The sequence below is a fragment of the Ascaphus truei genome, unplaced genomic scaffold (assembly GCF_040206685.1).
Source record: "Ascaphus truei isolate aAscTru1 unplaced genomic scaffold, aAscTru1.hap1 HAP1_SCAFFOLD_1455, whole genome shotgun sequence".
In the NCBI taxonomy this organism is placed as follows: Eukaryota; Metazoa; Chordata; class Amphibia; order Anura; family Ascaphidae; genus Ascaphus; species Ascaphus truei.
In genome coordinates this window covers 7,501-21,338 of record NW_027454340.1, presented here as the reverse complement: position 1 = coordinate 21,338, position 13,838 = coordinate 7,501, and the positions used below count along the sequence as shown (strand labels likewise).

General features: G+C 55.0%; 1 protein-coding gene across 1 annotated transcript in view; it reads right to left on the bottom strand.

Moving 5' to 3' along the window:
* Nucleotides 1–611: 611 nt before the first annotated feature.
* LOC142475967 (oligophrenin-1-like) overlaps nt 612–13,838 on the bottom strand; it is a 15,091-nt gene continuing 1,864 nt past the window's right edge. The window contains exons 3-7 of the mRNA XM_075581630.1: nt 10,749–10,850; nt 2,710–2,820; nt 2,245–2,349; nt 1,452–1,581; nt 612–811 (exon numbers count right to left, since the gene is read on the bottom strand). Of these exons, the coding sequence (XP_075437745.1) occupies nt 678–811; nt 1,452–1,581; nt 2,245–2,349; nt 2,710–2,820; nt 10,749–10,850 (582 nt within the window). The 3' untranslated portion in view covers nt 612–677. The remainder of the gene's footprint in view (nt 812–1,451; nt 1,582–2,244; nt 2,350–2,709; nt 2,821–10,748; nt 10,851–13,838) is intronic.

Below are 13,838 nucleotides of genomic sequence, written 5' to 3'. Positions count from 1 at the left end.
ATGAGAACAGAAAGGGGAGCCGTGTATACACGTTCTGTACCTGATCTCTATGAGAACAGAAAGGGGAGCCGTGTATACACGTTCTGTACCTGATCTCTATGAGAACAGAAAGGGGAGCCGTGTATACACGTTCTGTACCTGATCTCTATGAGAACAGAAAGGGGAGCCGTGTATACACGTTCTGTACCTGATCTCTATGAGAACAGAAAGGGGAGCCGTGTATACACGTTCTGTACCTGATCTCTATGAGAACAGAAAGGGGAGCCGTGTATGTAACAGATCCGGGCTCAGGGGGTGAAGGCCCCGACTCTGAAAAAAGGCAGGACTGATCCCGGCGTGCGCTCCGTGTGACGCGCGGGCCACTCCCTTTACCTCCCTGTGCCCCAGGCACCAAACATACAAATGTAGCTGGACTCGGAGCAATAGAAGCTTTTTGGGAGGCGCAGGGAACGGGCGAGCGGTTGGGCAGTGGAGCGGGGCCACTCTTTTTTATATTGCCAGCGGTTTTAATCCGGTTCCCCCGGCGTTACGCAGCAGCGGGGAAAGCAGAACTGGCCACATCATTAGATTGTAAGCTAGTTGGTTCAGGGACGGCCCCTGTGGAATGGTGTATACGGCGCTGTGTACTGTAATTCTGATGTCCCGTTGGCAGAATAACACTATATGAAATAAAGTTATTATTGGGGGGTTTTGGGGTTCCGCGAGCTCACCTGTCTGGATCCCGTCTTCTGCTCAGTGGGGGTCATGATTAAAGATTTCCCTTCCTTCTTGTATTTGCAGTAATACTTCACCCAGGTAATGCCAAGAGCCCCTGTCAGCACAAAGAGGGAAAGTCAGGGTAATCTTACTCCTGTGGTGCCTTCTCATCCTCATCATTGTCAAGGGGTTCAATGCGTTGCAAGGGGTTAAAGTGTGTGTGTGACACACAGAGGAGTGTGACACACAGGTCAATCTGTCCCCGGGGGGGGGGGTGACCGACAAAGAAGGGACTAGAATCGTGTCACAAAGTGTGACAGAGACAAGAGGGACATAGGAGACTCCCCCACTGTAAGGTGACACGTAACGCAGACAGCTGGGACCTCTGCGCTATTAACCTGGTCACCCTCAGGGTGACACCGCGCCAGGTGTAAGGACGCGGGATCCGCGCCGGGTGTAAGGACTCGGGATCCGCGCCGGGTGTAAGGACGTGGGATCGGCGCCGGGTGTAAGGACGTGGGACCCACGCCGGGTGTAAGGACGTGGGATCGGCGCTGGGTGTAAGGACGTGGGATCGGCGCTGGGTGTAAGGACGCGGGACCCGCACCGGGTGTAAGGACGCGGGATCCGCGCCGGGTGTAAGGACGCGGGACCCGCGCTGGGTGTAAGGACGCAGGATCCGCGCTGGGTGTAAGGACGTGGGATCGGCGCTGGGTGTAAGGACGCGGGACCCGCGCCGGGTGAGGGCGCATTACTTCTCTCCTGGGAGTGCAGGTATCCCTCGATGGTGCTCTGTCCGGGCAGCTTGCAGATCATGTGCGTCTCTGTCATTCGCTTCTTCAGATCTTCCATCTCCTCGCGGGTGCTGCAGAAGTGATTCCGCGTCTGTGCGCGAGCGAAGAGCGTTTCAGAGCGAATAACAAACACTAAGCAGGTACCTTCCCCCCCGACGTCTGCTATTTAATGATACAATCTCACTCGTCCTCAGTCTGGAAGAGCGCACACACCTCATTACTTTATCGTGTGCGTCACGCACACACGGACATATATTATACACTCGCAACAACGTATCCCCACTGCGCAGAGTAATCGCGCGCAGCTCCGCTTCACCACTACAGATTCATTATGGTCAAGGGGACACATGAAAATACAGGGGGCCCACATTGTGCATGTGATGTACATATGTGTGCGTGTACAGGTATACCCCGCATTAACGGGCGCAATGGGACCGGAGCATGTATGTAAAGCGAAAATGTACTTAAAGTGAAGCACTCCCTTTTCCCCACTTATCGATGCATGTACTGTACGGCAATCGTCACATACGTGCATAACTGGTGTAAATAACACATGTGTAACAGGCTCTATAGTCTCCCCGCTTGCGCACAGCTTTGGTACAGGTAGGGAGCCGGTATTGCTGTTCAGGACGTGCTGACTGGCGCATGCGTGAGCTGCCGTTTGCCTATTGGGCGCTATGTCCATACTAGCGAGTGCACTTAAAGCGAGTGTCCTTAAACCGGGGTATGCCTGTACATGTGTTTCGGTACATACATTTTGCAGGCTCAGCTGCAGCTGCTGTTTGTAGGGCAGAAAGTCCTGAGTCATATCGAAGGTGAGGCTGTTGGAAGTAAAGAGGCAATGCAGGAATGCCAGCACCTGGAACCAAGAGAGGCTGAGTTATCTGCACACACAAACCCCGCTCTGCTTCCCCCATGCAGCCTGCGCTATCTGCACACACACCCCCCCGCTCTGCTGCCCCCATGCAGCCCGCGCTATCTGCACACACACACTCCGCTCTGCTGCCCCCATGCAGCCCGCGCTATCTGCACACACACACTCCGCTCTGCTGCCCCCATGCAGCCCGCGCTATCTGCGCTATAGTCCCACATCTATCACCTAATATAAGCAGAAAGTGCCTAACATGGTGTTATATGCCTGAGTGCTTTCACACATAGAGACACCCCCAGCAGCTGCAGCACAGACGCGGACCCCCGCTGGGAATTCGCGGGCGCTCACCGGTTCCACGATGCTGAACTTCTTGCTCTCCTGCACCTCCTGGATCTGGTAGATATATTCCAGGGAAGACTCATAGAAGTTCTGCCTCTCTCTGTCCACCTGCAGGTCAGCCTTTGGGAGGGGGACAAGCCTTAAATCCGGGCTGGGTGACATGTATACTGGGGGGTGCTGTGTCTGAGGGGGGCCCGGGGCACGCCTGTGTAATAGAGGCGTTCTCTACCCAAGAAAATAATTAGCTAGATACAGAGCAAAGTTAATTGAGGGTTCCTCGTTTACAAAAGCCATTAGTGAGCAGGTTTTAGATCTTCCAACCTCAGTTATTCCAGTTATCCGAGAGGACAGAGACCCGCGTGCTGGGGCCCCTCTGTTACTGTGTATGTGCTGGGGCCCCTCTGTTACTGTGTATGTGCTGGGGCCTCTCTGTTACTGTGTATGTGCTGGGGCCCCTCTGTTACTGTGTATGTTCTGGGTGCTGGGGCCCCTCTGTTACTGTGTATGTCCTGGGTGCTGGGGCCCCTCTGTTACTGTGTATGTGCTGGGTGCTGGGGCCCCTCTGTTACTGTGTGTGTCCTGGGTGCTGGGGCCCCTCTGTTACTGTGTATGTGCTGGGTGCTGGGGCCCCTCTGTTACTGTGTGTGTCCTGGGTGCTGGGGCCCCTCTGTTACTGTGTATGTCCTGGGTGCTGAGACCCCTCTGTTACTGTGTATGTGCTGGGTGCCCTCTGTTACTGTGTATGTCCTGGGTGCTGGGGCCTCTCTGTTACTGTGTATGTGCTGGGTGCTGGGGCCCCTCTGTTACTGTGTATGTGCTGGGTGCTGGGGCCCCTCTGTTACTGTGTATGTCCTGGGTGCTGGGGCCTCTCTGTTACTGTGTATGTCCTGGGTGCTGGGGCCTCTCTGTTACTGTGTATGTCCTGGGTGCTGGGCCCCTCTGTTACTGTGTATGTGCTGGGGCCCCTCTGTTACGGTGTATGTCCTGGGTGCTGGGGCCCCTCTGTTACTGTGTATGTGCTGGGTGCTGGGACCTCTCTGTTACTGTGTATGTCCTGGGTGCTGGGGCCCCTCTGTTACTGTGTATGTCCTGGGTGCTGGGGCCCCTCTGTTACTGTGTATGTGCTGGGTGCTGGGGCCTCTCTGTTACTGTGTATATCCTAGGTGCTGGGGCCCCTCTGTTACTGTGTATATCCTGGGTGCTGGGACCTCTCTGTTACTGTGTATGTCCTGGGTGCTGGGGCCCCTCTGTTACTGTGTATATCCTGGGTGCTGGGGCCTCTCTGTTACTGTGTATGTCCTGGGTGCTGGGGCCCCTCTGTTACTGTGTGGGTCCTGGGTGCCCTCTGTTACTGTGTATGTCCTGGGTGCTGGGGCCCCTCTGTTACTGTGTATGTGCTGGGTGCTGAGACCTCTCTGTTACTGTGTATGTCCTGGGTGCTGGGGCCTCTCTGTTACTGTGTATGTCCTGGGTGCTGGGGCCCCTCTGTTACTGTGTATATCCTGGGTGCTGGGGCCTCTCTGTTACTGTGTATGTCCTGGGTGCTGGGGCCCCTCTGTTACTGTGTGGGTCCTGGGTGCCCTCTGTTACTGTGTATGTCCTGGGTGCTGGGGCCCCTCTGTTACTGTGTATGTGCTGGGTGCTGAGACCTCTCTGTTACTGTGTATGTCCTGGGTGCTGGGGCCTCTCTGTTACTGTGTATGTGCTGGGTGCTGGGGCCCCTCTGTTACTGTGTATGTCCTGGGTGCTGGGGCCTCTCTGTTACTGTGTATGTCCTGGGTGCTGGGGCCCCTCTGTTACTGTGTATGTGCTGGGTGCTGGGGCCCCTCTGTTACTGTGTATGTGCTGGGTGCTGGGGCCCCTCTGTTACTGTGTATGTCCTGGGTGCAGGGGCCCCTCTGTTACTGTGTATGTGCTGGGTGCTGGGGCCCCTCTGTTACTGTGTATGTGCTGGGTGCTGGGGCCTCTCTGCTACTGTGTATGTCCTGGGTGCTGGGGCCCCTCTGTTACTGTGTATGTGCTGGGTGCTGGGGGCCCTCTGTTACTGTGTATGTCCTGGGTGCTGGGGCCCCTCTGTTACTGTGTATATCCTGGGTGCTGGGACCCCTCTGTTACTGTGTATGTCCTGGGTGCTGGGGCCTCTCTGTTACTGTGTATGTCCTGGGTGCTGGGGCCTCTCTGTTACTGTGTATGTCCTGGGTGCTGGGACCCCTCTGTTACTGTGTATGTGCTGGGTGCTGGGACCTCTCTGTTACTGTGTATGTCCTGGGTGCTGGGGCCCCTCTGTTACTGTGTATGTGCTGGGTGCTGGGGGCCCTCTGTTACTGTGTGTGTCCTGGGTGCTGGGGCCCCTCTGTTACTGTGTATGTCCTGGGTGCTGAGACCCCTCTGTTACTGTGTATGTCCTGGGTGCTGGGGCCCCTCTGTTACTGTGTATGTCCTGGGTGCTGGGGCCTCTCTGTTACTGTGTATGTCCTGGGTGCTGGGGCCTCTCTGTTACTGTGTATGTCCTGGGTGCTGGGACCCCTCTGTTACTGTGTATGTGCTGGGTGCTGGGGCCCCTCTGTTACTGTGTATGTGCTGGGTGCTGGGGCCCCTCTGTTACTGTGTATGTGCTGGGGCCTCTCTGTTACTGTGTATATCCTGGGTACTGGGGCCCCTCTGTTACTGTGTATGTCCTGGGTGCTGGGGCCCCTCTGTTACTGTGTATGTCCTGGGTGCTGGGGCCTCTCTGTTACTGTGTATGTCCTGGGTGCTGAGACCTCTCTGTTACTGTGTATGTCCTGGGTGCTGAGACCCCTCTGTTACTGTGTATGTCCTGGGTGCTGGGGCCTCTCTGTTACTGTGTATGTCCTGGGTGCTGAGACCTCTCTGTTACTGTGTATGTCCTGGGTGCTGAGACCCCTCTGTTACTGTGTATGTCCTGGGTGCTGGGGCCTCTCTGTTACTGTGTATGTCCTGGGTGCTGAGACCCCTCTGTTACTGTGTATGTCCTGGGTGCTGGGGCCTCTCTGTTACTGTGTATGTCCTGGGTGCTGGGGCCCCTCTGTTACTGTGTATGTCCTGGGTGCTGAGACCTCTCTGTTACTGTGTATGTGCTGGGGCCCCTCTGTTACTGTGTATGTCCTGGGTGCTGAGACCTCTCTGTTACTGTGTATGTCCTGGGTGCTGAGACCTCTCTGTTACTGTGTATGTCCTGGGTGCTGAGACCCCTCTGTTACTGTGTATGTCCTGGGTGCTGGGGCCCCTCTGTTACTGTGTATATCCTGGGTGCTGGGGCCCCTCTGTTACTGTGTATGTCCTGGGTGCTGGGGCCTCTCTGTTACTGTGTATGTGCTGGGTGCTGGGGCCTCTCAGTTACTGTGTATGTCCTGGGTGCTGGGGCCCTCTGTTACTGTGTATGTCCTGGGTGCTGGGGCCCCTCTGTTACTGTGTATATCCTGGGTGCTGGGGCCCCTCTGTTACTGTGTATATCCTGGGTACTGGGGCCCCTCTGTTACTGTGTATGTCCTGGGTGCTGGGGCCCCTCTGTTACTGTGTATGTCCTGGGTGCTGGGGCCTCTCTGTTACTGTGTATGTCCTGGGTGCTGGGGCCCCTCTGTTACTGTGTATGTGCTGGGTGCTGGGGCCCCTCTGTTACTGTGTATGTGCTGGGTGCTGGGGCCCCTCTGTTACTGTGTATGTCCTGGGTGCAGGGGCCCCTCTGTTACTGTGTATGTGCTGGGTGCTGGGGCCCCTCTGTTACTGTGTATGTGCTGGGTGCTGGGGCCTCTCTGCTACTGTGTATGTCCTGGGTGCTGGGGCCCCTCTGTTACTGTGTATATCCTGGGTGCTGGGACCCCTCTGTTACTGTGTATGTCCTGGGTGCTGGGGCCTCTCTGTTACTGTGTATGTCCTGGGTGCTGGGGCCTCTCTGTTACTGTGTATGTGCTGGGTGCTGGGGCCTCTCTGTTACTGTGTATGTCCTGGGTGCTGGGGCCCCTCTGTTACTGTGTATGTCCTGGGTGCTGAGACCTCTCTGTTACTGTGTATGTCCTGGGTGCTGGGACCCCTCTGTTACTGTGTATGTGCTGGGTGCTGGGGCCCCTCTGTTACTGTGTATGTGCTGGGTGCTGGGGGCCCTCTGTTACTGTGTGTGTCCTGGGTGCTGGGGCCCCTCTGTTACTGTGTATGTCCTGGGTGCTGAGACCTCTCTGTTACTGTGTATGTCCTGCGTGCTGGGGCCTCTCTGTTACTGTGTATGTGCTGGGGCCTCTCTGTTACTGTGTATATCCTGGGTACTGGGGCCCCTCTGTTACTGTGTATGTCCTGGGTGCTGGGGCCCCTCTGTTACTGTGTATGTCCTGGGTGCTGGGGCCTCTCTGTTACTGTGTATGTCCTGGGTGCTGAGACCTCTCTGTTACTGTGTATGTCCTGGGTGCTGAGACCCCTCTGTTACTGTGTATGTCCTGGGTGCTGGGGCCTCTCTGTTACTGTGTATGTCCTGGGTGCTGAGACCTCTCTGTTACTGTGTATGTCCTGGGTGCCGAGACCCCTCTGTTACTGTGTATGTCCTGGGTGCTGGGGCCTCTCTGTTACTGTGTATGTCCTGGGTGCTGAGACCTCTCTGTTACTGTGTATGTCCTGGGTGCTGAGACCCCTCTGTTACTGTGTATGTCCTGGGTGCTGGGGCCTCTCTGTTACTGTGTATGTCCTGGGTGCTGGGGCCCCTCTGTTACTGTGTATGTCCTGGGTGCTGGGGCCCCTCTGTTACTGTGTATATCCTGGGTGCTGGGGCCCCTCTGTTACTGTGTATGTCCTGGGTGCTGGGGCCTCTCTGTTACTGTGTATGTGCTGGGTGCTGGGGCCTCTCAGTTACTGTGTATGTCCTGGGTGCTGGGGCCCTCTGTTACTGTGTATGTCCTGGGTGCTGGGGCCCCTCTGTTACTGTGTATATCCTGGGTGCTGGGGCCCCTCTGTTACTGTGTATATCCTGGGTACTGGGGCCCCTCTGTTACTGTGTATGTCCTGGGTGCTGGGGCCCCTCTGTTACTGTGTATGTCCTGGGTGCTGGGGCCTCTTTGTTACTGTGTATGTCCTGGGTGCTGGGGCCCCTCTGTTACTGTGTATGTGCTGGGTGCTGGGGCCCCTCTGTTACTGTGTATGTGCTGGGTGCTGGGGCCCCTCTGTTACTGTGTATGTCCTGGGTGCAGGGGCCCCTCTGTTACTGTGTATGTGCTGGGTGCTGGGGCCCCTCTGTTACTGTGTATGTGCTGGGTGCTGGGGCCTCTCTGCTACTGTGTATGTCCTGGGTGCTGGGGCCCCTCTGTTACTGTGTATGTGCTGGGTGCTGGGGGCCCTCTGTTACTGTGTATGTCCTGGGTGCTGGGGCCCCTCTGTTACTGTGTATATCCTGGGTGCTGGGACCCCTCTGTTACTGTGTATGTCCTGGGTGCTGGGGCCTCTCTGTTACTGTGTATGTCCTGGGTGCTGGGGCCTCTCTGTTACTGTGTATGTGCTGGGTGCTGGGGCCTCTCTGTTACTGTGTATGTCCTGGGTGCTGGGGCCCCTCTGTTACTGTGTATGTCCTGGGTGCTGAGACCTCTCTGTTACTGTGTATGTCCTGGGTGCTGGGACCCCTCTGTTACTGTGTATGTGCTGGGTGCTGGGGCCCCTCTGTTACTGTGTATGTGCTGGGTGCTGGGGGCCCTCTGTTACTGTGTGTGTCCTGGGTGCTGGGGCCCCTCTGTTACTGTGTATGTCCTGGGTGCTGAGACCTCTCTGTTACTGTGTATGTCCTGCGTGCTGGGGCCTCTCTGTTACTGTGTATGTGCTGGGGCCTCTCTGTTACTGTGTATATCCTGGGTACTGGGGCCCCTCTGTTACTGTGTATGTCCTGGGTGCTGGGGCCCCTCTGTTACTGTGTATGTCCTGGGTGCTGGGGCCTCTCTGTTACTGTGTATGTCCTGGGTGCTGAGACCTCTCTGTTACTGTGTATGTCCTGGGTGCTGAGACCCCTCTGTTACTGTGTATGTCCTGGGTGCTGGGGCCTCTCTGTTACTGTGTATGTCCTGGGTGCTGAGACCTCTCTGTTACTGTGTATGTCCTGGGTGCCGAGACCCCTCTGTTACTGTGTATGTCCTGGGTGCTGGGGCCTCTCTGTTACTGTGTATGTCCTGGGTGCTGAGACCTCTCTGTTACTGTGTATGTCCTGGGTGCTGAGACCCCTCTGTTACTGTGTATGTCCTGGGTGCTGAGACCCCTCTGTTACTGTGTATGTCCTGGGTGCTGGGGCCCCTCTGTTACTGTGTATATCCTGGGTGCTGGGGCCCCTCTGTTACTGTGTATGTCCTGGGTGCTGGGGCCTCTCTGTTACTGTGTATGTGCTGGGTGCTGGGGCCTCTCAGTTACTGTGTATGTCCTGGGTGCTGGGGCCCCTCTGTTACTGTGTATGTCCTGGGTGCTGGGGCCCCTCTGTTACTGTGTATATCCTGGGTGCTGGGGCCCCTCTGTTACTGTGTATATCCTGGGTACTGGGGCCCCTCTGTTACTGTGTATGTCCTGGGTGCTGGGGCCCCTCTGTTACTGTGTATGTCCTGGGTGCTGGGGCCTCTCTGTTACTGTGTATGTCCTGGGTGCTGGGGCCCCTCTGTTACTGTGTATGTCCTGGGTGCTGGGGCCCCTCTGTTACTGTGTATGTCCTGGGTGCTGGGGCCCCTCTGTTACTGTGTATGTGCTGGGTGCTGGGGCCCCTCTGTTACTGTGTATGTGCTGGGTGCTGGGGCCCCTCTGTTACTGTGTATGTGCTGGGTGCTGGGGCCCCTCTGTTACTGTGTATGTGCTGGGTGCTGGGACCTCTCTGTTACTGTGTATGTCCTGGGTGCTGGTGCCTCTCTGTTACTGTGTATGTGCTGGGTGCTGGGGCCTCTCTGTTACTGTGTATGTCCTGGGTGCTGGGGCCCCTCTGTTACTGTGTATGTCCTGGGTGCTGGGGCCTCTCTGTTACTGTGTATGTCCTGGGTGCTGGGGCCCCTCTGTTACTGTGTATGTCCTGGGTGCTGAGACCCCTCTGTTACTGTGTATGTCCTGGGTGCTGGGGCCCCTCTGTTACTGTGTATGTCCTGGGTGCTGAGACCTCTCTGTTACTGTGTATGTGCTGGGTGCTGGGATCCAGTCACTTTTGCACCTCCTGAAGTAGAAATCAAAGCTGTAACTGTCCACTTTGCTATTTTGTATAACAGGTCACACTATGCACCATCCTGACTCTTGCGTTCTGCTCAAGGATGTCTTCTCTCTACCCCCTTTTTATGTAAAGCCCTCTCCCGCCTTAAACCTTTCTCACTGACTGCCCCACACCTCCAGAATGCCCTTCCCCTAAGTACCCGACTAGCACCCTCTCTGTCCACCTTTAAGACCCACCTTAAGAGACATTTGCATAAAGAAGCATATGACTAGCTCCGTGGCTAACACTATACACCTGATACATAAAGCTTGGCCCCCTGCAGACGCACTTACCTGAACTCCCTCCTACTGTCTCTGTATGTTCTCCCTACCTACCAATTCGACTGTAAGCTCTTCGGAGCAGGGACTCCTTTTCCTAAATGTTACTTTTATGTCTGAAGCACTTATTCCCATGATCTGTTATTTATTTGATTACCACATGTATTACTGCTGTGAAGCGCCATGTACATTAAAGGCGCTATATAAATAAAGACAATTATACATACATACACTGTCCTCGCAAATTAGGGGGGCATGGGACTCCCGTCTCACATATTAGGGGGATACGGGACACCCCTTCTTGTCTGTCACGCTGTCCTCACATATTATTATATTTGCCAAGAAAATCCTTAAATATTGTGAAAATCCCAGGTGGGATTTTGGCATTTCCGATTTATGGCCAATGTCGGCATTTGTTCTAAATGTGCAAGTTTTGCAATTGTGTGAATGACTGTGTAAGTGACAAGGGGCCATGCTGGATTGTCTCCCCCTTCCCTCACCTCACCCCTCACTCCCCCCCCTCTCCCCTCACCTCCCTCTCCCCTCATCCCCTCACCTCCCCCCCTCACCTCCTGCAGCTGGGACTCCTTCTTTTTGGCAGACAGGTGCAGGTGACGGTCCAGGAGAGAATAAAACTTCTCGCTGTCCTTGTCAAATTTCTTCTTCTGTTCCTGTTAACACGCGGATATAACACACAGATATAACGCGCGGATATAACGCGCGGATAGAACGCGCGGATAGAACGCGCGGATAGAACGCGCGGATAGAACGCGCGGATAGAACGCGCGGATATAACGCGCGGATATAACGCGCGGATATAACACACGGATATAACACACGGATATAACACACGGATATAACACACGGATATAACGCGCGCATATAACACACAGATCGTTGCTTTAGTTGTGTAAATACCTTTGATTGCTGGATGCATTAAATTCAGCCTCCAATTTTTTACAACACTTAGAAGTGCTTTGGCCAAAGCTTTGTCACTAAGTGACCCCGCGCCCCCGAGAGGAGAACAGACGAGTATTTATCGGCAGGACCGGGCCTGTTGGACGTAGCATCGGGCTCTGTGTTTGCTCTATAACATGTTTACGCTTTGATGTTAATTTAACAGTTTTTCTTTCACATTGCTCCCTAACGTGTCGTGGCAGTGAAGGGGTTAAGGTATGTTTTATAGCGCAAGTTATGGCTCAAAAGCTTCATTCCAAGATGCAACAATGACGGATACACAAAGTATGCTGTTAGGATATACATAGATATATAGAAATAGATATATATATATATATATACAGTATGTGTAATATATATATATATATATATATATACATATATACAGTGTTCGACAAACCTATACATTTGCTCGCCCCGGGCGAGTGGATTTAACCCCCGGGCGAGTAAATATTGGCCCAAGCAGCACACGTTTGGTACTAGGTGGCGAGTAGATTTTTTTGTGTGGCGAGTAGATTTTTTGGTGATTTGTCAACCACTGCGCATATAGATAGATAGATAGATAGATAGATAGATAGATAGATAGATAGATAGATATACATATATACATACATACATACATATAGCCTCTCATCAAAAATTCCCAATGGTGGCTATATTTAAGAGGGCCTGCAGAAACGATTTTGCATCAATGTTTCTCTGGGATTGAGGATTTCACGGACACAGGAAATATACCTTATTTCCGCCAGGCTGGGGCTTGACGCCCCTTTTCCCCAGAGACCCGCCTTGCACCGCTGTGCTGCACAGACACACTGTATCGCAATGCGCTGCATGTTGCCCTGGCAGGGAAGGGGTTACATGAGGCCGGCGGAGGTGGGAGCAGATATTCCCGCATTTCTTGGCTGTATTTTATTCTGGGCTCACTCATTCTGGCAGCCTCCAGATGGACTGTGAGAGGACCCAGCCCCCTCCCTGCTACACGCCCCCCCCTCCCTTCCCTGTGCCACAGGCAGGGCTGTAACACTATAACCCAACTGCAGAGGCGCCTCCTCCTCATCCCGACTCCCCCCTCCCTGCTACACGCCCCCCCTCCCTTCCCTGTGCCACAGGCAGTGCTGTAACACTATAACCCAACTGCAGAGGCGCCTCCTTCTCACCCCGACTCCCCCCTCCCTGCTACACGCCCCCCCTCCCTTCCCTGTGCCACAGGCAGGGCTGTAACACTATAACCCAACTGCAGAGGCGCCTCCTCCTCATCCCGACTCCCCCCTCCCTGCTACACGCCCCCCCTCCCTTCCCTGTGTCACAGGCAGGGCTGTAACACTATAACCCAACTGCAGAGGCGCCTCCTTCTCACCCCGACTCCCCCCTCCCTGCTACACGCCCCCCCTCCCTTCCCTGTGCCACAGGCAGGGCTGTAACACTATAACCCAACTGCAGAGGCGCCTCCTCCTCATCCCGACTCCCCCCTCCCTGCTACACGCCCCCCCTCCCTTCCCTGTGCCACAGGCAGGGCTGTAACACTATAACCCAACTGCAGAGGCGCCTCCTCCTCATCCCGACTCCCCCCTCCCTGCTACACGCCCCCCCTCCCTTCCCTGTGCCACAGGCAGGGCTGTAACACTATAACCCAACTGCAGAGGCGCCTCCTTCTCATCCCGACTCCCCCCTCCCTGCTACACGCCCCCCCTCCCTTCCCTGTGTCACAGGCAGGGCTGTAACACTATAACCCAACTGCAGAGGCGCCCTCCTTCTCACCCCGACTCCCCCCTCCCTGCTACATGCCCCCCCTCCCTTCCCTGTGCCACAGGCAGTGCTGTAACACTATAACCCAACTGCAGAGGCGCCTCCTCCTCATCCCGACTCCCCCCTCCCTGCTACACGTCCCCCCTCCCTTCCCTGTGTCACAGGCAGGGCTGTAACACTATAACCCAACTGCAGAGGCGCCCTCCTACTCACCCCGACTCCTCCGGACAGCCAGTCCTGCAGGAAATAGTGACTGGGCCGGGAGGAACAGAACTGGGCCGGCTCATGTGGGCCTGCGGTAATAAAGCATCCCAGAGTTATGGTACCAGCAGGAGAAATAACCCGGAGAGCCTCCCAGGTGCCTTATTGGAGGGGGGCTCAACTCCAGTCCGCAAGACCCCCACCCTCACCCTCAACAGGTCAGGTTTTCAGGATATTCCAGCTTCAGTACAGGTGGCTCAATCAGTCTCTGCTTCAGCACAAGGACTTCTACTTAATCTTCGACTGAGCCAGCTGTGCTGAAGCAGGGATATCCTGAAAACCTGACCTGTTAGGAGGGCTTAAGGACAGGAGTTGAGCCCCCCTGACCTCATTGCATGAAACAAAGCAAACTGACCCGGATCGAACCTTTATCTGGATCAATAATCCGCTCTCTGTTGTAATCGCTTTGGCCGATCCTTCCCTACTAAAATATCCAATTTATAGGTAACCATTTCCGCGTTACCCATCATGCCGCGCTGCGCAGGCGGTGCGCTCCACGCGATACTCATTACAAGGAGCGGTCTCTTCTGTCGCTCTGGGAGATTATCGGTTGTGGCGATTTCGCCCCTATCCCAATATGCTTCCAAACACAATCTGAACGGGGCGGATATCTTGCTGAGCTTTGGGAACAGGACTGGTTTTACAGACGGGGAAATGTACAGAAGGTAACGCCGATTGGCTAATAATGCGCGAAA